Source organism: Sceloporus occidentalis, unplaced genomic scaffold (genome assembly GCF_023333645.1).
Source record: "Sceloporus occidentalis isolate IW3139 unplaced genomic scaffold, rSceOcc1.0.p SCAF_38, whole genome shotgun sequence".
NCBI lineage: Eukaryota > Metazoa > Chordata > Lepidosauria > Squamata > Phrynosomatidae > Sceloporus > Sceloporus occidentalis.
This window is the reverse complement of record NW_028317018.1, coordinates 1,114,676-1,140,931: the sequence shown is the minus strand read 5'-3', so window position 1 is coordinate 1,140,931 and position 26,256 is coordinate 1,114,676. Positions and strand designations below refer to the sequence as shown.

Sequence of the window (26,256 nt, the reverse complement as noted above, 5' to 3'; positions counted from 1 at the left end):
CAAGACGCAACTAACTTCTGCTATTTTCCAGCTGTGATTCTTGGAGATTTTTTGGCCACTTAAGCCATCCTCTTCAAACTGCATTGATACAATATATACACATCCTCTTCCAGGTTGATTCATAACCTTTCCAGTCGACTGGAACTTCCTAATTATTGCCCTGGTGGTAGAAATGAGCATGTTCCTTTTTTCTTATAGCCACTTCCCATTTTGTGAAGCTCAACAACCTTTTGCCGCACTTCACAGCAATATTCCTTGATCTTAACCATTGTGATGAATGACTAAGGGAATATGGCCTATGTGTTACCTAATATTTATATGTTCCTGTTAAACAGGAAGTCAGAATTGAACAATTTCCTGTTCCTAGTCATCCAGGTGTACTAAAAATGTAAAATATCAACGGGAAAATGCTTCAAATATATTTTTATAATATGAATTCATAGGGGTGATAATAATTGTGCCACACATATATTTCACAATTATTTTTTTTTATAAACCTGTGTTGTGTTTCCAATTGTTAGATATCCATGAGAGCAGAGTAACTTAACTGAAATGTAACTTAACTGTCCCACAGCATCTTAACATATGTCATTCCCGGGCGTTGTGCTTAAATACTTTGTGAGGTAACTTGATAGACAAGGTATGTCAATGGTCCTGTACCTGGCCTCACTTCTAGCCAAACCGTCTCTGCGGTGTGCCGCTTTGGGTACCTGAGATGCTGGCGATACGGTATACAAGAGCAGTGCATGTTACAGGAAAACAAACCAGTAAATACCGACCTGACTATGCATTGGGGGAACGCACATATTAAACACAGATGCTAGATGGTCCTTAAGGAGCCAAGCTGTAAACCACAAATATTTGTCCACAATTCTGGATTAATACACTACCTTCAGCTAGAAGGCTTTTACTAAACAGATTGCTAGCATCGGCTGTAAGGCGGAAAACTACTGGCCCTACATAAACATGTGCTCCCAGTGCCTGCAAGCTCATAATAACAGATGTAAGAGCCATAAACATGGAAAAAAGCTTAACTTAATAACATATGTGACAGCAATAAACATCAAATTAACATCAAATTAATGGTGCTGTTTCAAGAAGACATACCACGAAATGAGTGTTCTGTACACTAAACAAATAAAACAAATCTGTCATTTAATTCATTCCACCATAGTTTAAATGCATAAAGTCAAGAATATGCTTAAGCTGAATTTCTGCTCCACTGGTAACATAGCCTTATGACCTGCCAGTGCCCTTTTTTTGCATTGCATGACTATAGATAGAAACTAATCTGGTCCCGATTAAACATGAATGGGAGGAAATCTGATGAAATAAATCACATTTCAGAAAATGGACATTCAAACGTTTTATTGATAATGTTGCTAATGATATATTTAATTTAACACTTTAACAATCAGCCCAGCAATCAACCATCATATTTAGAAATAGTACAAAGATACTACAAACAATGTATAATGTTATAATATTAGCAGTAATGCACCAAGAGGTTCAGCTCATGCTATCAGGTTGATCATTGGTACTTCCTTCTGTGGGCAAGTGATGGTCGGCACTTGGCTGAGTAGATAAAACCTCTCCACGTTCTGTTGATGTGTCTTGAGTGCAACATGAAGGGCATATAGATTGCGGACCATTTGTTGCCTCTTGTAGAAATGTGCCAAATGATATACCTTTCCCTGAAATGGAGAACAAAACGGTCATAAACCAAGAGCCTAGACAAAAAGCAGCATTGAGCTGGGAACTTGCCATTTATATACACAGAGTGTGCCATAACACATAGTGAATAGGAGGAAGAGGTAAATAGGAAGCGTTTTAAAAATATTTGGTTCCACATGGGGAAAAATGAGTTATGCGAGAAAACTAGTAGAGCTAACATCATGTCCACATCCCATGAATTTCCTCCTTTTTCACCAGTGTTCATAACTGATATTATTAAATTCATGTCTATGTTAGAGAACCTACTCTATGTCTGTTTTGATGACTTCTGACATCAGTAAAGACATTATTATTTCATCTTTATATATATATATATTATCTGAACTTAAATATTATTTGTTAAGAAAGAAAAACATTTTCTATGTTATCGTCATATTGTAATTTCAAAAAGCAGTGTTCTACTTACCAGTATGCAAGTGTTCTTTAGGCTCTTCTCCAGGTACTCCTAATGCAATCACTTTTTCCTGATGTGACATTTTTAGACAAATTTACAGAAAAAAACAAAAACATATAGAATCATTAATGTTATTCTAAATGTGTTATTCCACTTATTAATATTTGTAAATCTTAATCAATCATCAGTATTTTAAACACAGGTATCCACACAGAGACCTAAATCATAGTTGTCAATCAAGATGTAGATGCTTTTTTCTCCCAAAAATTCCCTCGAAAGTGCTTTCACACAGCAGTGCCAGCCATTCAGTATTATATACATAAAATGCTATATACTGACTATATTTATGCATTATTGTCATTTCATTATCCCCCACCCTCACAGCTTCTTGAAGTCTAGAGCCAATTCTGTTTTTTACCACTTTTGGTTGAATATCGAAATTATGTATTCTAATTCATCATAAAATAAGTTGAAAATAATGCAGTATGGTGGTGTTGAGAAATCACTGCAAGTCAACTATACATTAGTACTCTATATTGGATGGCTCTCAATTAGGGCTGAAACAACGAATCGATAAAATCGATAATAATCGATAATGGAAATCGTTGTCGACGATTTCCGTTATCGATTAATCGAGTGATCGATTCGTTGTTGGCTCCTTTTACTTACCTCCGCGAGCGTTCCCTGCTTCCGCTACACGCTCTGCACTGCGTGACGGATGTGACGCGTTCCGGAGGTAAGTATTCTTTATGTCTGTGCGAATCGCTCTGTGCGAGTGGCTCTGTTCGGGGGTGGGGGTGCAGGGCAGAGTGGGGGTGGGGGTGGGGATGCAGGGCAGGGTGTGAGTGTGGGGGCAGGGCAGGAGACTGGGTGCAGGGCAGAGTGGGAGACTGGGTGCAGGGCAGAGTGGGGGTGTGGATGCAGGGCAGAGTGTGAGTGTGGGTGCAGGGCAGAGTGGGTGCAGGGTGTGGGGGCAGGGTGTGAGTGTGGGGGCAGGGCAGAATGTGGGGGCAGGGCTGGGTGCAGGGCAGAGTTGGAGACTGGGTGCAGGGGCACAGTGCAAAGTGCTGGGTGCAAAGTGCCAGGGCTGGGTGCAAAGTGCCAGGGCTGGGTGCAAAGTTCTGGGTGCAAAGTGCCAGGGCTGGGTGCAAAGTGCTGAGTGCAAAGTGCTGGGTGCAAAGTGCCAGGGCTGGGGCAAAGTGCTGAGTGCTGGGTGCAAAGTGCCAGGGCTGGGTGCAAAGTGCCGGGTGCAAAGTGCTGGGTGCAAAGTGCCAGGGGTGGGGCAAAGTGCTGAGTGCTGGGTGCAAAGTGCCAGGGCTGGGTGCAAAGTGCCGGGTGCAAAGTGCTGGGTGCAAAGTGCCAGGGGTGGGGCAAAGTGCTGGGTGCAAAGTGCCAGGGCTGGGTGCAAAGTGCTGGGTGCAAAGTGCAAAGTGCTGGGTGCAAAGTACCAGGGCTGGGGCAAAGTTTCTTGAACAGTAATAGTCCACCTCTTTTCAGAATGTTTGGGGTTATTTTGTTTCATAAATATTGTGTTTGGGTTTTTGTACTTTGAAAATATTGTTTTTTTATTACATCAAAACAAAATAAGAATGTTAATGTAAATTTTAAGTTGTTTTTTAACATCCAGTTCATTAAATTATTTTAAATAAACAAAAAATTTGCATATTGTTTTTTTTTATCCGATTAATCGATTAATCGAAAAAATAATCGGCCAACTAATCGATTATTAAAATAATCGTTAGTTGCAGCCCTACTCTCAATAAAGGGTATATGATGCAGGCGGATCTATGATTGAAAAGGTAAACTTGTGTTTTAGTATTAATCAAACAAATTGACTCTGCTGGTTACTAATATAAGATTAATAGGAAAAGCATTATTATCTTAGGTCAGTAATAACATTTAATGAACATTGATGTGTAGAACAAATCTAATAAGAAATAATTGGATAGGAGATAAAGTTCCCAATATACATGACACATTGTTGTACCCTTTGGGAGGATCATTGAAATTGCTCCCATGAGTGGTAGATTAGTGTAAAATAAAGTAAGGAAGGCCTATCAGAAGCGTCATTCTGCATTACCTAGTGCACCAAGATTAACAAGGACTTTCCTAAGGACTAATGCTGGGGTTATTAAACCCCTAGGCACAGCTCACCATAGAGCAAATGGAAGCTGCTCAGGCTGCCTTAGTGCATCATGATTTCTAATCTTACATCCACTTAAATGATGAAATAATATATTTTCTAAATGTATTTTATTACTTCATATGAGAAATATTTTGTTATCTTGCCATAATTATTATAATACCCTTATGACATTCCAGTAAAAGCCTATTACCTTGATGAGCTCGTTTGCTGCCTGTAATAAAGCTTCTTTTGTTTCCTCTGTAATGTTAACATGCTTGTACACCTGCCATTCTCCATGCTGGAACTGTACCGGCATGGAGTATACAATACCAACAGGGAGTTCAAACTGCCCTAAAGGGAAAAAAAAACAAACCAAAAAACAAATAAGATATAAAATCTGTATTTCATATATTCTACACAGATATATATATATATATATATATATATAATAACTAGGTGGCAGTGTCCTTTTTTTATGGTTAAGCTGCCAATAGCCAAAATCTCAATCAGTAATTTCCAATATGATTATTCCAATATTCTATGGTTTTTATTGATAAACTGGTTAGCCTTAGCAATAAAATGACTAAAGTATTTACATCAGTTACTAGTATTGATCAGCTATATAATCGTCAACGTGCATTTGTGAGGTTAACTTAATTTTCATTATTCAAAGAGATCATTGGCAGTGCAGTTTAAGACGTTATTGGTTTAGGAAAGGTGTAATTAATCTCCAGTACACGGGGACACCGTTATCACGTTTATAGCCATCCACATTAATTCCTGACACTGCCTGTAAATACACAAGTGTGAAACTTGCTCCCCAATAGATTCTTCTACGCAAAATACTTAACGATAATACCAATGAATGACAGAATAGTTAGCATTTGTTATGACGTCATATGCTGGCGCTCAGCAGTGAAGCCGTGCGCAGCGAGAAAGAGGCCTCGCGCCCCCACAGGAGTGCACGGTAAGTGACCTACAAAGGGGGGTAGGGAGGGAGTGGGTAGATCGTGAGAAGGGAGGGGAGAGGGTAGATCGTGAGAAGGGGGGTAGGGAGGGAGAGGGTAGATCGTGAGAAGGGGGGTTAGGGAGGGAGAGGGTAGATAGTGAGAAGGGGGTAGATGGGTTGGGGGTGGCCCTGAGGTTTCTAGTTACGCCCCTGAAACTGATGCTACCTTCTTCTTATAGCTGTGTTATATTCTATTATGGTTCAGACACTCCAGCTATACTACTTTAAGTACATGGATGCCTTCAGAAAGGGTCTGGATATATATATCTTTATTTTATTTTTATCTTTTTAGAAAAGCAGAACACACAGGGCTATTAATGATAGAATAAACATCAATAGTTTAGAGTTTTTTCAGGAGAAATCTGATTACTTTTTGGAGTTTTATGGGCGTTTTGCCTTCTTTTGAATCAAAAGCAGGAACGATAAGTAGAAGGGTTGAACTTGATGGACTTAGGTCTTTTTTCCACCTAAATGTTACTATGTAAGATGCAAACATAGAGTAAGTGTGGTGTTCAGTTAAACAAAAGTCTTGCCCTTATTTTTCACAACTACAGTATATAATGATGGCATTATTTAAACCTAATATTTATTTTACATACACTTTTCACAAGTAAAAATACTAAGCAGGACAATTTATACTCTTCAGCTAAGCAGCCCAGCTAAAGAAAATGTTAATTTTTTTTGGTTACCCTCCACTTCCCTGTGCTAGCCCCCTGTTCCATGATCAGACACACTAGCCTGTTCAGCAGGTTAATATGACCATGGTATGGACAGGGTATACTCAGGTTAAATCCTGAACCTAGCCATTAATGTCATTAATGTCGGTGTCAGAACATGTACACAGAGCTCCTGAGCAAACCTACGGTGGATCCAAAGGTGCTGCCTGACCGACGATAGGTAACAGCTGCCAGGAGAGGTGTCGCTAAATAAAACACTGCATACTTTACCGAAAGAAGTATATCAGAAGTACATCAGTTGCAATATTTACCTTCACTTATTACACCCAGCGACACAATCTCTTGTGTATTTGAATCATTTTGCCACCAGGACAAGACTTTGGCTATAGAACGAGCAGTTGACATGCCGTTACGGTGCTCCCTCCGCTTATTCCATTCTTTAACGAGATCATCCTTCAGCCATTTCCTGCAAGAGGAACGGAAATCATTGCAACTCACTGAGAACGGTTTTTCTTTTTTATGGAATTACCTGTTAGTGGAATACGGAGGAACCTGATTCTAAATTCGGGTTTTGTTACGTGACATTAACAGCAACACTTAGCATTTACAAAGCCTGTTTGAAATTCATTATAGCTGTAACATTTCATTGCTGTCAAATAAATGAAAATATTGCTGTCATAATAATGTTACATATACTGTATGTGAATACAGAACAGCATGACTTTTATACATGACAAGCAAAGGCACTACTTATATTCCTTTTGCAAATCTAAAACAGACATCAAAGCTCACCTAACAAATTTGAGTACCTGTCATGTATCATACTGAGCAATGGACGGGAGAAGTTGGGAGGTCCCCACATGGAGCTATCATATTGGTAAAGTTTTGCTTCATGAAGATCAAGGTGGTTAATTCCACCAATGTTGCCCCAGACAATGACATCCTTAACAGCTGATGAGAAATGCAAGACATAAGAACTTAGAAACCATTAATCATAATGAGACTCAACCACAGGACCACTCAGAAGAAGAGATAAGAGAATGATAACATTTTTCACAAGGCATTTGATTTGATCAGTTTTTACAACAGCATTATCTTCGACTACAAAACAAATATGCATTAGTGTGGATGCTAATCCGCCAGATCAGGTCGCAGTTGTCGTATGGCTACTTTGCATTGGTTAAGCTAAAAGCCACAATGCAAATTTCCTCTGTGTTACTGTTAGGAGGAACATCAATGAACAGTAAATTAAATAGCTTGACATAATTACTAAGATATTGCTTTAATTGAATTTCCCATACTGAGAGTACAAGAGGGAAGTTAATTTCAAAGGAGGAGAAACGTTAGAACGAGAGATCGTAATCGAAAACTAGAGGGTCAGAGGATTAGGTGTAATGTAAGGGAATTTATTTTACAGAGAGGGAGGTAGATAAGTGGAACGGCATGCTATCAGAAGTGGTAGAGGCTAATACAGTGAGGCAATGTAAACATGCATGCTATCCTGAATCTAAGACAAGAGCAAGGACTGATTATGGTCTGAGTCCATTAGTTCAGAAAAAACAGGGAGTCTACATGGACTGAATGATTCTCATTTGCTGCCAAATTCTATGTTACTCACTTGCTGAATGTATATTCAGCTTCTTTGCTATCTGAGCTTTAGCTTCAAATTCCAATTGCGTGGGCAATGCTACTATATTGTGTTGGTTGATGGATGGTGCTCGGCTAGCAATCACTAGAGCCTTGAGGTTCACATAGCTGCTCCCTGCCACAATCACTTTGACATCCTTTTTGGCATTCTGATCAATGAGAGAGCCATACTGAGCACACTCTTTGGTGACCATCTTCACACATTCTTCAGGCGATTCATCCCCCTTAGTAAGGACATCATCAAGAACTATGACATAGTTGGCCTGCAGAAACGCATCTTCAGTGATTGTGTGAATGGTGACCTTTCGGAGAAGTGGAAATGCCAAGTCTACTGCTTCCATTACTAAAGCTTGAAGAGTTTCTGTGCACTGATCAGTGTCCATCAAGTGTAAGCAAATCTCTTTGCTCATCCCAAACACTTCACCACTGGCCAAAACAGGGATCAGACTATAGCATGCTGGCACTGATGACCTACAAAGAAAGTCAAAAATCAAAATAAAGTACTATAGGTGTTCTTTTCCATAAGAAGTGAAAATCCAAGGATCCAGAAAGCTCATAAATAGGTCTATTTGGCCTTTTTTTCTACCAACTCTCAATTTAACGACACATAAAACAATGAAAATGATATTTATTACCTGACCTAAAATACTCACTTCCTAACACACAAAAGCGCTAGCACATTTCAACAACTGCTCTCTGTTCACACCTTGTTATCCAGACATGTAAAGGGTTAAATTTGTTTTGAATCTCCTCCTGCTCCTTTTGTACTTCAACGTGAGTCTCCAAGTTCTCTGCTGCAATTGCCGTCATGTGTGCGGTCACCATGGCTGAAGTAATATTATAATACTCCTAATAAAATAAAAACTGTTGTTATACATAAAATTAGCTGAAACTGTTTACATTTCAAACTTAAATGGGAAATGCCATTATTTAAGCTTTTAGCCTCAACTGACATAAAACTAGCGATAGGGAGTGCGTTTTGTTTTTCAATCATTGTTTTGGAGGTATGTGATTTAAGCTTGAAGGTAAGCAAGATGCTATTTTGACTTAATGGAAATTAAATGCAGGATATGTGTGCATATGCTACATTCACCTTTAATAAGCTCCAGCGCTGGCTTGGCGGGTCACCCAAGTGCGCATGTGTGGAAAAAGCTGCCATTGATTTCAATGGGAGCACTTTCCTGCTGTTGATTGGCAGCTTCAAGCAGCCAATCAGTGGCAAGAACAGTTGGACCCTGGATGAGTCTCTTCTGTGTCCGCCAAGTGATTTATTAGACTGTCCATTTAAGATTGGTGGCAACAGATGGTAGAACTAGCATATCGATCAATTTCCTGTCCTGATGACCCCTTTTCCTCGAGCAAATCAAGACAGTAACGTAACATAACAGAGAAAATGGAATATTTGGGAAATCTATCAGAATTGCTTTAACATTATAAGGAAAACGCTAATCTTTAACATCCATGATCAAAGCATAGTATGAATCAACACATAAAATGCATAGAAATAGTTTATTTTGTGTGAGTAATACCTGAGCATGTTCCAGGAACTCATTGAACCCTCCAAGTAGTAACCCCTTTCCTCCTCGATGTACCAGCTCTCTCCATATTATCGGGGACCCTTTGTACTTCCATCCGTTTTTCCCACACACTTTTGTTAGCCATGACTAAGAAAACAGGAAAGTAGAAACTTGTTATGATAGATTTGAAAAGTCATTTAACCCACGCACATCATCTAGCGTTGGGTCTCACAATCAGTAGCCATAATGCTAGCCCACACATACACAGCATTAGTTCTACAAACTTAAGGTTTAATGAAGTGGATAGTAGATTTTTCGGACTCATCCCTTAAGGACATAATCAAAGCTAAAAAAAAAAGACTTTTGTTGGTTCTCAGTAAGTAGAGATGTTCTTTTGAATATTACAAACAACTAATACTGAATCCAGATTTATTGCTAAGCACATCAAATCTCACTTCCATATGGACAGTTTTTTGAACTTTCTATATAGGGGAACAAATATCTTTGCAAGTATCAAGAAAATCATTTCTTTTTAATGTTCCATTTCAGCCTTACTGTTTATATATATATATATATATATATATATATATATATATATATATATACTAAGCCATGAAGATTAATTATGACATTTAAAGGTGGCTAGTGATATTGGTTTGTAATAGACATAACTGGAAACTTTCTAAAAGTGCTGACCCTGAGACTCTTTAAGTATTAACCCTTTAATAGCCTTTAGCGAAAATCTTATGTAGTGGCTCGCCAAATTTGTTAATCAAATGGCTCTAACACCAGACTCGTCATTATTCAAAATCGTACTTTGTGATAATACCTATGTCATATTGGAGGCAAAAGCACTAACTGGGAGGCTCAGGTATCTTCAGATCTGTGTAGGTTGTGAATGGGTCAGCTCTAGACTGTGTGACTCTGAGATTCTGCTCCATTACCCCGAGACCCTGATATTGGGGCAAAAACCCTGAGACTCTGGGGAAAACCCTAAGAGTTCACAGATATGGCAATCAAATGGAACATAATGCAAACGAATAGAAGGAAGACAAAAGAAAAGCAAGAAAGGAAGGAAGGCATTTTCCCAACACATTCCAAGCACACGCGTGGCGACGGATGTATTTGTAGTCTCACACCTCCCAGTCATCAGGATGTTGGGTGATCTTGTGCACTCTGAAGTGTGGAAGATTCTTTTGAAGATAATCTGCAAGCAGTTCAGCCTTGGCATAATAGGGACAGTTTGCTTTTCCTGCAAAATAAAATACAGTCTCCATAATAATGCTCTTGTATATACAAAACAAAAGGTCAGCACTTTATTGGTTGGGTTTGCCATAAAGTGCAGCCCTCATTAACAGGATTTTTAGATTATAGATCATAACCATGCGTTCACTTCAACAAGTAATCCAAATAAGGACAATATACTATCAGAATTTATCTCTCTCCATTAAATTATGCAGCAGTGTTAAAATTAAATCCCACCTTAACAAATAACATGAGCCTCCTGCTAATCTTCCCAGTAGTATCCTCAGATCCCCTTTACCTGCCAGTACGAACTTCGCCATGGTATCATCAACTCAGGAAGCAGGAGTATATGATACTGGCCGTTGCTAGGCAACAGAACGCCAAAAGTCGTCCAGCTTGGGGACGGCTCGTACGTTCTACGTCACCACGCAAGCGTACCCCTGTCCAAGGTCAGATAGGATGTATGTAGTTATAAGGGCAAAGTAAAGTGATGTCCTTATATGTATATACATGCTTAGACATGTAAAAATCAATCTGGTTTGTGGTTTAATGCTGCGCGCATTATGTTGTGTGTGTATATGTTTAGTTTCTAAACAATTTATAGGTGGCGTTTGACTTCGTATTTTGCAACGCGTGCTGTATTTGATCCTTAGCAGACACCGTAGCTAGTTGGATACATCACGTGACTGCAGTGTCGTGGAGTCGCACAGTGTTTCAGCATGGCATGCTTCTCGAGTGCCGGGTGAAGGTGAGTTGGACAGATCCCAAGGTCTTGTCCGAAAACCTGCGGCTCTGTTCTATGTGCTGCTTGTCTGCCTTCGCGAAAATATCTCACGTGATTTATCGGGGTCTGAGTATTCTTCCCGGAAACATATTAACACATGGTCCTGTCCTGCTTTATATGGGATTCCTGGCATGACGGAGATAAACACATACTGTAATCATGGTACCTTAATTGCATTAGATCGCATAGTCATTTTCTCCATGCATGCTGTACGTCAGGGGATAACATGCATAAGGAAGACCCTAAGTAGACTCAAAAGCTTGCAATCTAATGCAATTCTGTTAGCCAGTTGGTATTATATTCATACCAGGTCAGCTAGAGTTGTCAGGTGTGCTTATATTCATCCCAACTGTTCCACTTTGACACCCAAATCCTGCTCTTCTCTAGGTGCTCGCAATGTTTTGGGGTGTTAGTGTATCTCAGGGTTCTACAATCTGACAGGTCCCAATGGTGTGTTTTTTAACGGCTGAAAATGCGTTTAAATGAAACACCAGGATTTAGTTGCCTACAGGTTATAGTAAGACTTTAAGTCATGCCAACAACACACCTAAAAAAAAAAAGGTAGCTCCTTGGCCAATTGAAATGTTGAGAAGAATGCCAATGTCTTGTGTCCAGGGGCTCTTCAGATGCTTGTGCACAGGGAGGGGGCGCTGCCATAGATTTCAAGCAGCCAATGACTCAAGCAGCCAATGAGTGCTAAGAATAGTCAGGCCGTGGAGGCATGGGCGTAGGAACCCCTAAAAATCTGGGGGGGATAGCTTTTTTACTGGTAGGGTATACCTGACCATTTCACCAACAGGGACTTTTATGACATTGCATTCTAAATACATAGACATTAATATGTAGTTGGTCCCCCTTTGCAGCTATAACGGCTTCCACTCTTCTGGGAACGATTTCCACAAGATTTTGGAGAGTTTCTGTGGGGAATTTTTGCAACCATGCCTTTATGGACCTTGTTTTGTACACTGGGGCACAGTCATGATGGAATAGAAAAGGCCCTTCCCCAAAACTGTTCCCACAAAGTTAGAAGCATAGTGTTGTCTAAAATGTCTTGTATATCACCTTCAGCTCACAAAACGTTCTACTAGATGAATGGGAGACAATTCCCACAGAAACAGAAAAATCTTACAACCACAGATGGACTCCACTGGACACGGCCACAGAGACTACAATGATGTATTGAAGGATCCATCTAAGACTCCGAACACGTCATGCACACAGGAACATATCCACACACTTAAACACTTGAATAACATACATACACATGCACACACTAACATACACACACACACACAATGGGTTAAACATGTGTTACAGGGAATCATTATCTTCCCTTTAAGTATGACATGCCTGCTCATACACACACATATGCACTTCTCTTACGCATGGCTGCCCACAAAAACACACATATACGCTGCAATTGCCTGCACATACACACTTGCCAGTACTCACACAAATGCACTACCCTTATACACGCCTGCCCAAACATACATAAACTGCTCACACACACACGCCTCCCCATAAATATACACTGCCCTTGCACATACTTACACAGACGTATACACTATAAGACAAATACACTCCTTCCTTATATACACACATATGCACTGCCCATACAGACGTACACGTATGCACTGCCCATACAGACGTACACGTATGCACTGCCCATACAGACGTACACGTATGCACTGCCCATACAGACGTACACGTATGCACTGCCCATACACGCGTATGCACATACATGCACATATACACAGCTGCCCTATACACAAACACATATGCCTGCCCAAGTACCCATACACATGCCTCACCATATGTATATGCACACACAAATCTACCATCAGACCCCCCACCTTTGTTCTCCACATCAGACCCCCCCAAACCTTTGTTCTCCACATCAGACCCCCCTCCACAACCTTTGTTCTCCACATCAGACCCCCCACCCGTTTTCCACATCATACCCCCCCACCCACCTTCGTTTTCCACATCATACCCACCCACCCACCTTCGTTTTCCACATCATACCCCCCCACCTTCGTTTTCCACATCTCTTACCTTTCTCTTCCTCCTTTCTGCTTTCGCTTCCTCCTTTCTGATTTCTCTTTCAACTTTCCTTTTTGCCGCTCACTCTCAGTGCAGTGCGGCTGCGCACAGCTGTTTATGCTGAGCGCCGGGGCTGGATATAAACGTCATATCCCGTCGCCCCGGCGCTCAGTTACAGACAGCACGCTGGTGAGTGTGATCTTAATGCAGCTGCAGCCTGCAGGACTGGTTGGGGAGATCACGGATTTCCCTAACCAGTCCTGCAGGCTGCAGCTGCTGATCGGGCAGCTGTGAGTGCACTCGACTCACGTACAGCCCTGGGGGGGATTTCTATATTATCGGTCCCCCCCTTATGATTTCCTGGGGGGGATCCGTCCCCCCCCCCCCGGTTCCTACGCCCGTGCGTGGAGGCAGGTGGCAGCTGCTGCAACAGGACTTCCCCATCTTTGTCAAGTGATTTCACGTGGTTTTTTTTGTTGGAAGAATACATATTAATGAACTCTAAAATACATCCTTCTATACAGGGGCTTTAAATGGTTTGTGATCACTGTGCATCTTGATTTTAAATGTCTTCAAATAGTTTAATATGAATGCTCTGGGTAAATACCATGTTCTTTTGTGTTTTACAGATACAGCGTAGCACATCGATACCCAACTAGGTCTTGTCAAGCAAGCACCTTCTTATCGAGAGAATGAGTGACAAGGCATACTTGTGTTTGGTGCGCACTTTACGGCATTTGCAGTCATGCAGCTCTTCAGTTGGAATCAGGATCCCTCAATCTGCACAGAATTATACATCAAAAACAAGTTTAAGAAGTCTTAAACCTTCTAGACAAACACACCTATTTCCCTCTGCATATACCCAACCTGCTGCACCTTTAAGGTTTTTAAGTACTGTGGCCCCAGGTAGCGTAGGAGAACAGAACGTGGCGCCTGATATAGAAGACAAAGTTTTGGTTGATGTTAAAGGCAACTTGCTTGAAGAGAAACTGGACTCAAATAGTCTGAACTTTGTGGAAGAAGGTACTGAAGACCAATCGAGTCCTTCCAGAACTAAGGAAGTCAATATTCCTCGCTACTCTGATGTTTTCCGGCAGTGCTATTCTCCTTCTGATGTACTAGACCTATGCAGCGGTTCTTCACTTAGCCCGAAGCATGTTAGCAATAGTTTCACCACCATGTGGACCACCTTCAAGAAGATCAAACAAGGCCAAGGACAGAGACATTATGAGAAACAGCTTATGTTTGAGCACCCAAATTTCGAGAATTTATGTCGTCAAGCAATGTATACAGCTCACAAAATGACCCTCGATGACTTGGTCTATACTTTGCATGCCGTGGTAATGCTTCAAGTACCCCAAAACTCAAGACTGGTCCAGACTTTATTAAGGGTCTGTCAGGTAAATGATGGTCAGAACAGTGCTCAGGCCGTTCACCTGTAGCAAGTAAAAAAACTACCACAAACAAAAAATATTAAAAAAATTAATTAAAAAAACAAAACTGTTTACCTTTCATACCAGTAACCTTCTGCCGGCCAGTAAAGGATTTTGCAAGGTCTGGTTGTTCATTTAATATTTTTTATAACATTTTTAGACTCTCAACTCCGTCTTGACAGTTTGGAAACCTTTACAATCAATGGAAATTCTAGAGTAAATCCACAGTGTTAACTGTACCTCTACATCATAATCTTATATTAATGTGTAATTCCAGACGTCGTCAATAATTAATGTTTTTCTTAGGAGCACCTCAATGAGTTTGAAGAGAGAGAAATCTCCATCTTGGCCAGCTCACTGAACGTGATGGAAAGCTGCAGAAATGTAGACTCTTTAAGATCGGGGATCAGGTGAGCACCAAGCTATGTTAAGAAATACATTTGTGTAGTGGGTAGTTTACCATTGGAAAGTCTCTTGGTAGCTAACATACACATTTTATCTAACCAAACTAAAAGGCCGAATATACCAAGGATATATCACTTTTTTAAGAAAGCTATGGTAACATTTGCCATATTTCTATATGTTCTATCAATGTAGGTTCATGAAGAAAAAATCTCCTTCAGCCTCCGTGTGAGTTCTAATTCTGTACTCCACCACTGAGGTTGAATTCATCAGCATACGGTGCTGCCTTGTGGGTGCGTTTGGTGGAGAAGTGAATAAGCAGGGTTTCGAAAATTGTTAGATTCAGTGACCACTGGGAAAAAAGAACAGGGAGAGAGAGAAAATCAGTCTTTTTAATGACTGTTCATTATGGCCATCGTAGGTTGTTGGTGGAGGTACGCATGCCAGAAATTAATGGGATCCTTCCTCTCCAAACCATGATGCGGTGTATTGGAAAAGATGCTCCACTCTCACTAAAGAAGAAGCTTGAGGTACCAGAGTGCCATATGTTTTCACTGTATACATGCTGTTGGCCCAAGTATAGGTCACACCTTTACAGTCCCATGCGCTTTGTTGCATATCATTCTAACCCTATCCATAAAGGTAGCCTAGGACAAAAATGCTAGGCAAATTTCGTCTGTAACGCCCTTCTCGGACCTCATCTGTGAAGTGCGGTTGGTGTCCTTGTAGGGACTGTGAGCCTAAATGGATAGTTTCTTGCCCCTTTTCATAAGTAATATTAAGGAACAATCCTGGTAATGTAAGAAGTGCTCGGCTGTCCTTAGACATGCCATCTCTTTATTTATTGAGTAATCTCACCAAGTTATATGTTGTATATGAACAGCTTAGAGCTTAATACAGGTGAAGCTACCTGAGATCAGGTGTTCACAATGCATAGTGACTTCTTGGAGCTGAAAAATTTAACTTGGCTACAAACACTTGGGTTTGTTATGAAAAATCCCTCAGTATACCTACCATTACCATGTAAACAAATATTTCATACCACATATGAACACAAAGACAAAATGGATAAAACGATTTAACTTTTGTTGTATGTGTATACAATATTCTGTTGTGAGATGCTTTATTTTATTTCTGTTTTGTATTAGAGGAAAGCTCTGGAGATGTTGGACCAGTTTACTCTCCCAAATGCCCAACATATGTTCACCACTCTCGCTGCTGTAAACATGCGTTCTTTTCCGCTTCTTAATTTCTGCAAACAGAAAATTATTGGTAAGTCCAGGGATGATCTTCCCTGCCTGGCCAAATGTGTGGAATCTGTCATGTGTGAATGGATGCATCACCCGGCATGGCTGGGAATTTAGCACCAAGCCAGGTTGTGCAGTTTGTAGGGAAGACAGGAGCTGCTGGATCACTTTGCATATGAAGAGGAGAGGGGCTGCAGAATCATGCTGTGTGTGTGTGTGTGTAGAGAGGAGAGGGGCTGCAGAATCATGCTGTGTGTGTGCGGAGAGGAGAGGGGCTGCAGAATCATGCTGTTTGTGTGTGTGGAGAGGAGAGGGGCTGCAGAATCATGCTGTGTGTGTGGAGAGGGGCTGCAGAATCATGCTGTTTGTGTGTGTGGAGAGGAGAGCGGCTGCAGAATCATGCTGTGTGTGTGGAGAGGGGCTGCAGAATCATGCTGTGTGTGTGGCGAGGAGAGGGGCTGCAGAATAATGCTATGTGTGTGGAGAGGGGCTGCAGAATCATGCTGTGTGTGTGTGGAGAGAAGAGGGGTTGCAGAATCGTGTGTGTGTGTGTGGAGAGGAGAGGGGCTGCAGAATCATGCTGTGTGTGTGGAGAGGAGAGGGGCTGCAGAATCATGCTATGTGTGTGTGTGGAGAGGAGAGCGGCTGCAGAATCATGCTGTGTCTGGAGAGGAGAGGGGCTGCAGAATCATGCTGTGTGCAGAGAGGGGCTGAAGAATCATGCTGTGTGTGTGGGGAGGAGAGGGGCTGCAGAATCATGCTGTGTGTGTGTGTGGAGAGGAGAGGGGCTGCAGAATCATGCTGTGTGTGGGTGTGGGTGTGGGGAGAGGAGAGGGGCTGAAGAATCATGCTGTGTGTGTGTGTGGAGAGAAGAGGGGCTGAAGAATCATGGTGTGTGTGTGTGTGTGTGTGTGTGTGTGTGTGTGTGTGTGTGTGTGTGTGTGTGTGTGTGTGTGTGTGTGTGTGTGTGTGTGTGTGTGTGTGTGTGTGTGTGTGTGTGTGTGTGTGTGTGTGTGTGTGTGTGTGTGTGTGTGTGTGTGTGTGGAGAGGGCTGCAGAATTATGCTGTGTGTGTGTGTGGAGAGGAGAGGGGCTGCAGAATCATGCTGTGTGTGTGTGTGTGTGTGTGTGTGTGTAGAGGAGAGGGGCTGAAGAATCATGCTGTGTGTGTGTGTGTGTGTGTGTGTGTGGAGAGGAGAGGGGCTGATACTGCATAATTCTGACACTTCATGTTAAGTGGTTGATTTTGTAGAGGGTTATTTGTTTGCTAAAAACCTTCAATTTTTATACAGGAAGGTACATTACTTTTATATTTTATAATTCTGGTCATTTTGGATTTAAAATATACTTTTGACATCAGAGCCTCTTTCCAGAATATTTTGTTGCAAATAGGTTTATTCAGCGTTACAATTTTTCTTATAAATCATCCCAAATTAATGTTTTGAGACTTCTCAGATGTAATACTATTTTTGGAATACAAAAAAATCTTCAAATGTACCTAATGATATAAGAACAAGGAACATTATTTTACGTTTGCTATGTGTAAGCGGCGGAATCAGAGCAGAGGAAGAAAAGGGAAAATGTTTGCAAATCTGTATTCCAAGCTATTGTTTCCACTAATCATTCTCATCATCAATGTCTTCTGTTTTTCACAGAAAATGTAGATGGTATCCCTTTTTGGAGGCTGATCCATATACTAAATGCCTGCCATCAGCTGTCATACCGGGACGAAGAGATGCTCACTGCAATTGGAGATTATGTTGTGGACACGATGTATATGTGGCAGAATAAACAGGTGGATTTGAGATTACTAGATCAAATCTTTAAGTGCAATGTTTAGGAAAGAGGAGAAGGAGCGTTGACATCAGGACAGGCAGTCTCAGTCTTGGATGTTATGAATCCAGAATGAAACAGGCATATCTGATCGCGGTCTTCTTATTTCTTATATTCAAAGGAGGAAAAATATCCTTCTTTAAAACTAGTAAGAGTATGAGAGGTTAAGATTTAACGTAAGGAAGTGTTCTTTTACTGAGAGGGTTGGGTAAGTGAAACAGTCTTCTAGCAGAAGTGATTAAGGTTAATGCAGTAAGAGAATTTAACATAGGCTTATGGCTATCCCGAGCAAAAGACAAGACTAGGACTTTTTTTTTTTTTTTTACACAGCATGGAAAAATAAATATACAGAATAGTTTTTCATTACTTTCGAAGTCTGTGTTTCTACGTATGTACACGTGGGCAACCACCAGAAAAGCACTGTGGCCGAGAACTACTGCTAGCATTACTACTTTTTCACCCACCGTGATATTCAATGTCCCTACTTCTGAAGATTTCTGTTAGCTATGCTAGTTATTTTTGTAGTAAATACTTTGTGCCGTATTATAAGTACATAATCGTGTAGATTCTGGTTGTGTTACCAGTGGCTTACTCAGTCCTTCCCTTTTTTTGTTTGTAGGTGTCACTGTTCCTCTTGCAGATGGAAACCCTTGGCTTCCGACATGTTTCTTTGCTGGATAGTTTTGCAAAGAAAGTGATGGAAAACCCACAGGAGCTTACGCTAAAGGATTTAATTGCCATAATTAAAGTGTACTCTGCCTTGAACCATCTACCTGAGGAGGGGAGCCAAGAGTAAGTCTTCTAGATTGTATGTATGTTTATATGCGTGTTTATATGTTACGTGTTGTTGTCGAATGGGGAAAACATGGTGGGGATAACAAGGGGTGCAGGAATAATTTTGAACCTTCGCCAAACCGGCCTCTGCAGCTATTTTAGCCTCGCGGTACTTGGGCTGTTTTGACAATCTTTTGAACTGTTTGGGGTGTTTATATTTTATCGATAAAACCTTAGTGGGGGAAAAACAACGGATCACGATTAGTCCAAGGTGATTATGAATCGTAGCGAATGTAGCAGCCTCTTACAAGAAATACTTTCTATAAAAGCAGGATGCATCAATAAAACTCAATGTGGTTCCCTTTGCCCCCACCTCCCATCCTTTTCATGGTGAATGCAATTGGAATAGCCAGCAGCGTTGTGTTAAAGAATAATTTTACTCAGACGGAGCTAGTGTTCAACATATCTGTAAAGAGCAAAACCATAAACGGCTCCTTCGCTATTGTTAAACTTCATTTCCCATTCGGACTAGGAAGCCTAAAGGCTATCTGAGCTTACAGGAGGTTGTAGTTCAGCAACAGTTGGAAGGTTACAGGTTTCCTAACCCAGGAGTTCTCAGTTTATTATGTTGATGTCGCTTTTTGTGCCGTACATGATCACTTGCAGCTGTTTCTAACTATTCTGTTGTGTTCCTTTATCTTGCAAAGGTTTCTTAAAGCTCTAGGCACGTCTCTGCAGTTGTACCTGGTGCGGATTTCTCCAGTAGAGCTTCTGAAAGTTGTGTACTACTTTTGTATGCTAGGATTCCTCCCGCCAAGTCCACTGGAGACACTTCTGAAGGATGAGGTTCTGAATGAGTTACAAAACTCGGGTAATGTGGCCGTTGTTAGATCTTCACAGCTTTTAGTCTAACCAAATGGGGTTGCCTTTGTTGGGAGTCTGTCAGCAAGAGTTGGGGCTGCCCCGGAAGTGTTCATGGCAGCCACCTTGTAACTCTAGTGTCATGATGGGCAATGTGGGGGCTGCGATGGATGTCTGTGCTGCAGAAACACAGACCTTCATTTCTTTGATCTTTCCTGGCCAGCCAAAGAAGATGTAAGAGGATCAATCAGCTCGTGCTTTTTGTTTTGTAATGCATGGAAATGTTATGGGGATATTTTATTTCACTGTGTAGAAGTTTGCTTCATATTGCTATTAACACCCCCTCTTTACAAAGTTTTGTGTGTTTTGTTTTTTTTACTTTTAAAAAGTATTGTATTGCCGCTGGCAACTGTTACAGTACACAATGATAGTACTTTTTATAACCGATACTTTTTAACATTTCAGCCATAGGCAAACAAAAGGTGGAAAGGAACTTGCAAATGTTGCACAGTATTAAGTTGTGCTTGCAGCTGGATGAAAATGCCTCCTTTCCTGAAGCAATGTGCCAGATAAGGCCTCCTGATGGGACTTCTACAGCCCAACCAGAGGTCGAGACCACGCTCCACGCTATTCTGGGAGATCCAGCACTTGTACAGAATAAAATCCACTTACCCAGTAATTACTATGTTGGTAAGGACCTCTTTGTGTTTCCAGTTTAAAGAGAGAAATTGACATGCAATCAAGGTGGAGTGTCTTCAAACACTCATGGATGTGTTCCATATTAATTACCTTCACACATAATATCTTCAATAGCATATGAATACAAAATTGATGGTAATTATTTATTTTTTTTCTCAGATTTTTTGTTTGCGTTCGATACAGAAAATAATAAAGTAATCCCTCTACCTGAGACACATCCATCTGATGACCCTCAACACACCGACCGGTATGAAACCACTTTCATTTATGAGAAGATTGAGAGGATTCGGTTAAGAAAAAGGCCCGGTCTCTTGCCAGAAAAATGTCTTAATGGGATCGTTTACAAATGATACCGTACATCCTCTTGGGTTTATTATCTGTTATAAGCTATTAGATGCTGCCATCAGAGAATGAGGGTTTATAGTCCACCAGAAGTAAACTTACAAAAGATTTCAGGACCTTAGGGGTCTCCTTTTCAGAGCAATGGCCCTTTTCTGTGTTGGCCCAATAAAATACCATATTTGCTCGATTATAAGACAAGGTTTTTTTTCAGCGCAAATGCACTGAAAAATACCTCCCATCTTATATTCAAGGTCATCTTATAATCAGACCTTAGTCTGACCAGAAGACTAAGATCCAGATCCCTCGCCGCGCTGCAGGGGACCTGGATCCTCCTCTCTGGTAGCTGATGGACGTCTGTGCGATGTGTGCAGACAACCTCCACTGCTGCCGCGGCTTCTATGACTAAGCGTCACATGCCGGCAGAAGCGGAGGTTATGTGCGTGCATCGCACAGATGTTCACCGGCTGCCAGAGAGGAGGATCCTGGGTAGTGCGTCACATGCTGGCAGAAGCGGAGGTTATGTGCGTGCATCGCACAGACGTTCACCGGCTGCCAGAGAGGAGGATTCCCCACAGCGCTGCGGGAGACCTGGATCCTCCTCTCTGGTGAAGCCGCAGACGACCTCCGCTGCTACCCGACACTTCCGCCAGGGCTTTTGTGACGGAGAAAGTCCGGATGTTCACCGGCTGCCCCTACTTGACACCAGGAAGTGTGGAGCATGAGGGTCACGTCTAGGGATGCATTGGTAAGTCGGGGGGGGCATATAGGGGGTATAAAGCATGTCAGGGGGGCAGAGTGGTATGTAGGGGGTGTAAGGCGTATCTGGGGGACAGAGTAGCAAGGCGTGGGGCAGATGTGCATAACTGGGGGGCAGGTTGGCAAATAAAAGGAAATAAAAACAAAAAATTCATTTTTCTGAATCGTAGATTTTATTAAATATTTAAAAAAAAAGTTTACGTGTGAATTAAGATTTACTAGTAAAACTTTTTTTCTTATAATGTAGTCTTATATACAGGTTCTTTCTTTTTCCCCCCCTAAATTAATATTCAAATTTTGGGGGGTCATCTTATAATCGAGCAAATACGGTATTGATTTCAACTGAAGACTCCGTTTTCTCTTGGGTTAATAGGGCAGTATACATTTTTTATATCGTAGTCCACCAGATGTTATATCATAATTGGAGAGTTACTTTGCATCTGCAGTAGTATAGTAATACAAAACTGCTTGATGTAATCAACATACTTACTCAAAAATGTAGGTGATTGTTAACCCTTATCTAAAGAAACAATGTGTGTGTGATAGCAGTATTTCACAATATCACATCAGATGAATTTGTTGCAATGTGCTTTGATGCGATATATATTTATTTGTGTCTACATGGTGGCATTTGTGGTAGGTTAACGCAAGAGATTTCCACGTTACAAATTAATTTTAACTAATTAATTTGCTCGCAATGTAAACCTTTCACTTCTAAAGCATTGCTTCCCATTGATCCTTGTTTACAGGGTGGCGGTGCTATGTATCCAGTCCTCCCAGTTTGCTGTTGGGACTCTTCATCCACTAGGAATGCTGGCCATGAAAATGAGACATCTCAAGACACTTGGCTATCGCTTAATACTGGTAAGGTTTTAGACTTTGATCAACAAGTTATGTTTGTGATTTACTTGCACAGCGTATTTGACCTTCTCCCAGGCAGCGTTTATAGATTTCTAGTGCTGTGTTACCTCTGCGCATTTGCTTCCTATGTTCAGGGCCACCATGCACTGTTTATGGAAGGCCTACACCATTTTCCTTACCGTGTATATCTACTAAAGTCGCTAGGCTTTTTGTGTAAGTATTCCAGTTAACACCACCTTCTTCTGTAGGTTCCACTACACAAGTTTAGACAGCTTAAAGAGGCCGAGAGAATCATGTTCCTGAGAAGCCAGATCTTTCCAGGTGAATCTTCTGCTGCTGAAGAATTGGAGAACCGGAATGCACACACAACTCACCAGAGCTGATGTTCAGGACACTGATGTTTATAGGATGCATGAAGCCTCCATCCACAGCATATCTGTGACCTTATGTTGTCCTGGTGCATATGATCTTGTGATCTTTTACTACCTACTGCCACCTCGTGACAAACGTTGGGTAGCACCAGTATACACCATCATGCTATTTCATCGTCTTTGGAACGTTTTGGTCATCAGTGTGTTGTTCGTGTGCAGAGCTTTTTATTTTTAAGACATTTTTGCTACTGTATGTTACTCTTTATTTTTTTATGTTTTTGCAATAACAACATAATTTGGCATCAAAAGGAAATAAATGAGGCAAATGCTGCCTATGTTTAAAATTTGTGTTTTTGTTCCCCAATGTCATAAGTTATGGCTTCAAACGCAAAATTTATGGACATTCACTCATTCAGTCATTCTGTAAATATACATTTTAGATGTAGCGTAGAGACGTTTTTAATGTGTATATCTGCAAAGGAACCTGTAAAAGATGTGTACCAAAAAAAAAGGGTTTATTTCACGTTTTGTCCTGAAGATTTTTGGCCAATAAATTTATAACCGATTATAACTGTATTTCCAGTCCACTTATTTATCATGTATGCAGTACCTATTAACCATGTTAACCTATTGTTAACCATGTGTGGTTAGTTAACAATGCTATCCTGAAATCATAACATTTACTCTTTCAACCATTCCCGTACATAATAAGGTGACATATTTGTTGGCTACTGTAGATGGTCATACACTTTGGCCAAGTTAAATAATCATTTTACTCAAACTATATTTAACATAAAGTAGTTAAATGTATGATTATATCCTTAATCATGGTATTACTTGTTGACATCCTCTAAAAGACTGACTACTATTTTTGTGATATCTCCAGTTTATTTTGTGCACTTAATAAATGTGTTTTAAGTTTGACAGACAACGTAAGGTTTTTGTTTAGGTGAAATAATTTACCAATTTAACAAGGACAGCATCAACCTTTCATGTAGTAGATACACACACGTGCCCAGTGGCATGTTGGTGTTAAAAGTTATCTCAACAAAAAATACTACCTACCCCCCACCCATACCTGTAAGTACCCCATATAGAAGGGATGAGGTCCGTTGCTCACAATATACTGCCTATCTGCCACTGGAAGGGGTTAAGAAAGGATCTGCTTGTGTAGCGCTTGTTGTTTTATGGGAGCTGTATTACATATTAGCAGTGATGTTACATACCGTTTGGGAAGTTTATATGTAACCACTAGGTGAAGCTGTTTGATAACGTTCCGTAGTGAGAGCATTAGCTTTAGGTTTTCATACAGTCGGATCCATATTTGGTAAAATAATAATTCCATCGACCCTGTAACTCGCTTGGGTCTATTCATTACGAAGTTGAGTGGTCAATTTGAGTTAAATGTTAACTTGACTGACCAAAATTGTATACCCTCACTTGCCAACACCCACAAAACAACTTATGTGTTGGTGAATATTTGCAAGTGCATGCAGCGTTCAATTTTGAGATCTGCAGACAAGGCCATGCAAGTTGCATTGCAACTCGCATTTCTTATCTGCAATTAGCAGACACCCTTATCGATTTATTCTTCAGAAATATTTATATTGAAAATAAATGTAAAAAAGGGGGCAATGGAAGCTCCGTTGGACTGAAGAATAAATTATACTCAAAGTCTCATTGAAACTCATCCCCTGCCTCCATGCACCTTCCAGCCCAAGCTTGGTTGGATGGACACCCCACGTCTTTCAATTCCCCCAAGTAGGATGATGCGGTATATTCAAGCAGCCTCTGGATACCAGGAGGGGAAGTAAACCCGCCTCACCGTCTTTCTCTAATTGCATCATGGATGGCACCTCGTAACACAAAGCTTAACATTTCAGATTGAGTTTATGGTTATCCCGCCATCCCCTCCATCCACAACTCCTGACATCTCTATCACTGTTGACAACTCCACCACCCAACCAAGTTCACTGCCTTGGTGTCACACTTGACTCTGCTCTCTCCATCATCCCTCACATTACGTCCCTCACCAAATCTGGCCGCCTTCGCGGGAAAATTATCTCCTGAATTTTGCCTATTGCGCACACTAGAAAGAACCAAAATATTAGCAAATTCCCTGTTTGCTTCTGCAACCTTGCCTTTTTAGTGAATAGACCTCATGTTGTCTCCAGAACAACCCTAGCCAGCACCACTTCTCCCTAGGAGGCAGGACATCCACACACGATGTCAGCAGAGGAATGCTTGGGGGTGAGAGGTTCGCTGCCATTACCAGGCGTATGGTAGCCCTCAGTAGCCAAAAAATGCCACTGCATGTACTAATTATCTAATTGGGGGACGTCAATGCACACCTTTTCCACTTAAGGTCATCTTCAGTGAGAAGAGGAAAAAAAAAAAAGTTCATCCAATGGCACAGTGGTAATACTCCTATGATAATTATCCCATTAAATAAATATGTTTTTTTATATCTATGACAGATTCATTGATTTCAATTACTTTTGACTTTTATTTTAAACATCAGTTTTACCGAGGACTTACTAGCCGACTTGTCCAGAGTTAGATTGCAATTTTATCAAACTAGTCATAATGTAATCATATTTGTCATAAAAAAAATGTTCGGTGCTTAACATTTGCCAAGAGGAAATCGAGGTAAGGCATATTCCGTTTTTAAACATATGCAAATGAAAATTCAGATATCTCTGTATCGTGACCCAGACAGAGCGAACACCATTAATACTTCATTCAGCAAAAGCCACAAATGCACTAATCAGATTCATGCCTATCTAATTTCAGGCCCCGGGGTTAGCAGAATAAGAAGAGGAATGGCTAAACATCACTTTGTTAATTTGGATGCCTGCCATAAATTCGCTGGAGGTTAACCCCTCTGACACGCATGTTTTATGTTTTTCCCCCCATAACAAGGCTCACAAACTCTCTATGACAAAGAATGGATTTTCTTGTTTAGGAAGATCACGCTATTGCCCAAGGAGGCGCCTACTGCATGCTCCAAACATTATTCCTAGATATTAAAAGTAAAGATTGTTTCCCGTCCTCTACCTATTTTTAGGTACACAAGGATGAAAGACTCTACAAAATCATTTTCCACTGATATAACATCAACAATACGCCAATGGAGGGACGTATGAATATAGCTGTATTAATGGGACACAGAAAAATATAGGCGATAAGGTAAAGGTCCTGGGCTACCCAGAGCTTTCCCTCATTAAAGTCGTAGGTACCTCATAGGTATGAGGCTTGCTACATGTAGGGGCCAAGATCATTCCAGACAGACTTTAGTGAGAGTGAACTGGGAGCTGGTAGAATGTGGGTGAGAAGAGGGCATGACCACACCATTCCTGCCCAGAGAAAAAAAGAAACTGGCCCAAAGACTCTGGGTCAAGCCTGGAGAGTTGGCAGCTATGCTTTTAGGTACAATAGGATTCTTCGTCAGTCTTTCCTGCCCCTTCCCAAAACCGTGAAGTCATACAAACTGCCATTTATTA

At 41.0% G+C, this 26,256-nt stretch overlaps 2 protein-coding genes across 2 annotated transcripts; one reads left to right on the top strand and one right to left on the bottom strand.

The window, feature by feature from the left end:
* Positions 1–1,509: 1,509 nt before the first annotated feature.
* LOC149290589 (putative malate dehydrogenase 1B) lies at positions 1,510–10,668 on the bottom strand. The gene is made up of 10 exons (XM_089488406.1): positions 10,647–10,668; positions 10,243–10,355; positions 9,116–9,250; positions 8,293–8,435; positions 7,558–8,057; positions 6,749–6,890; positions 6,251–6,405; positions 4,465–4,604; positions 2,141–2,198; positions 1,510–1,694 (listed from the first exon to the last, which is right to left on the bottom strand). Exons 1-10 carry the CDS (start codon positions 10,666–10,668, stop codon positions 1,510–1,512), a joined length of 1,593 nt encoding a protein of 530 aa, XP_089344532.1.
* Positions 10,669–13,867: 3,199 nt separating this feature from the next.
* On the top strand, positions 13,868–20,773 carry LOC149290588 (FAST kinase domain-containing protein 2, mitochondrial-like). The gene is made up of 9 exons (XM_089488405.1): positions 13,868–14,575; positions 14,915–15,018; positions 15,432–15,540; positions 16,159–16,282; positions 17,912–18,051; positions 18,709–18,881; positions 19,571–19,734; positions 20,190–20,414; positions 20,583–20,773. The coding sequence occupies exons 1-9, from the start codon at positions 13,868–13,870 to the stop codon at positions 20,771–20,773; spliced, it is 1,938 nt and encodes a 645-aa protein (XP_089344531.1).
* The last annotated feature ends 5,483 nt before the right edge of the window (positions 20,774–26,256 follow it).

What these genes read in the sequence shown, in the direction of transcription:
- LOC149290589 (XM_089488406.1), bottom strand. Translation starts at nt 10,668, where the DNA reads ATGGCGAAGTTCGTACTGGCAG. An exon ending in CTCAGTATGATACATGACAG is followed by an intron (nt 6,406 to 6,748) that starts GTACTCAAATTT and finishes TTCCTCTTGCAG; the next exon opens with GAAATGGCTGAAGGATGATC. An exon ending in GCTGGGTGTAATAAGTGAAG is followed by an intron (nt 4,605 to 6,250) that starts GTAAATATTGCA and finishes TTTTCCCTTTAG; the next exon opens with GGCAGTTTGAACTCCCTGTT.
- LOC149290588 (XM_089488405.1), top strand. Translation starts at nt 13,868, where the DNA reads ATGAGTGACAAGGCATACTTGTGTTTGGTGCGCACTTTACGGCATTTG. An exon ending in CCTGAGGAGGGGAGCCAAGA is followed by an intron (nt 18,882 to 19,570) that starts GTAAGTCTTCTA and finishes TATCTTGCAAAG; the next exon opens with GTTTCTTAAAGCTCTAGGCA. An exon ending in GAATGAGTTACAAAACTCGG is followed by an intron (nt 19,735 to 20,189) that starts GTAATGTGGCCG and finishes TTAACATTTCAG; the next exon opens with CCATAGGCAAACAAAAGGTG.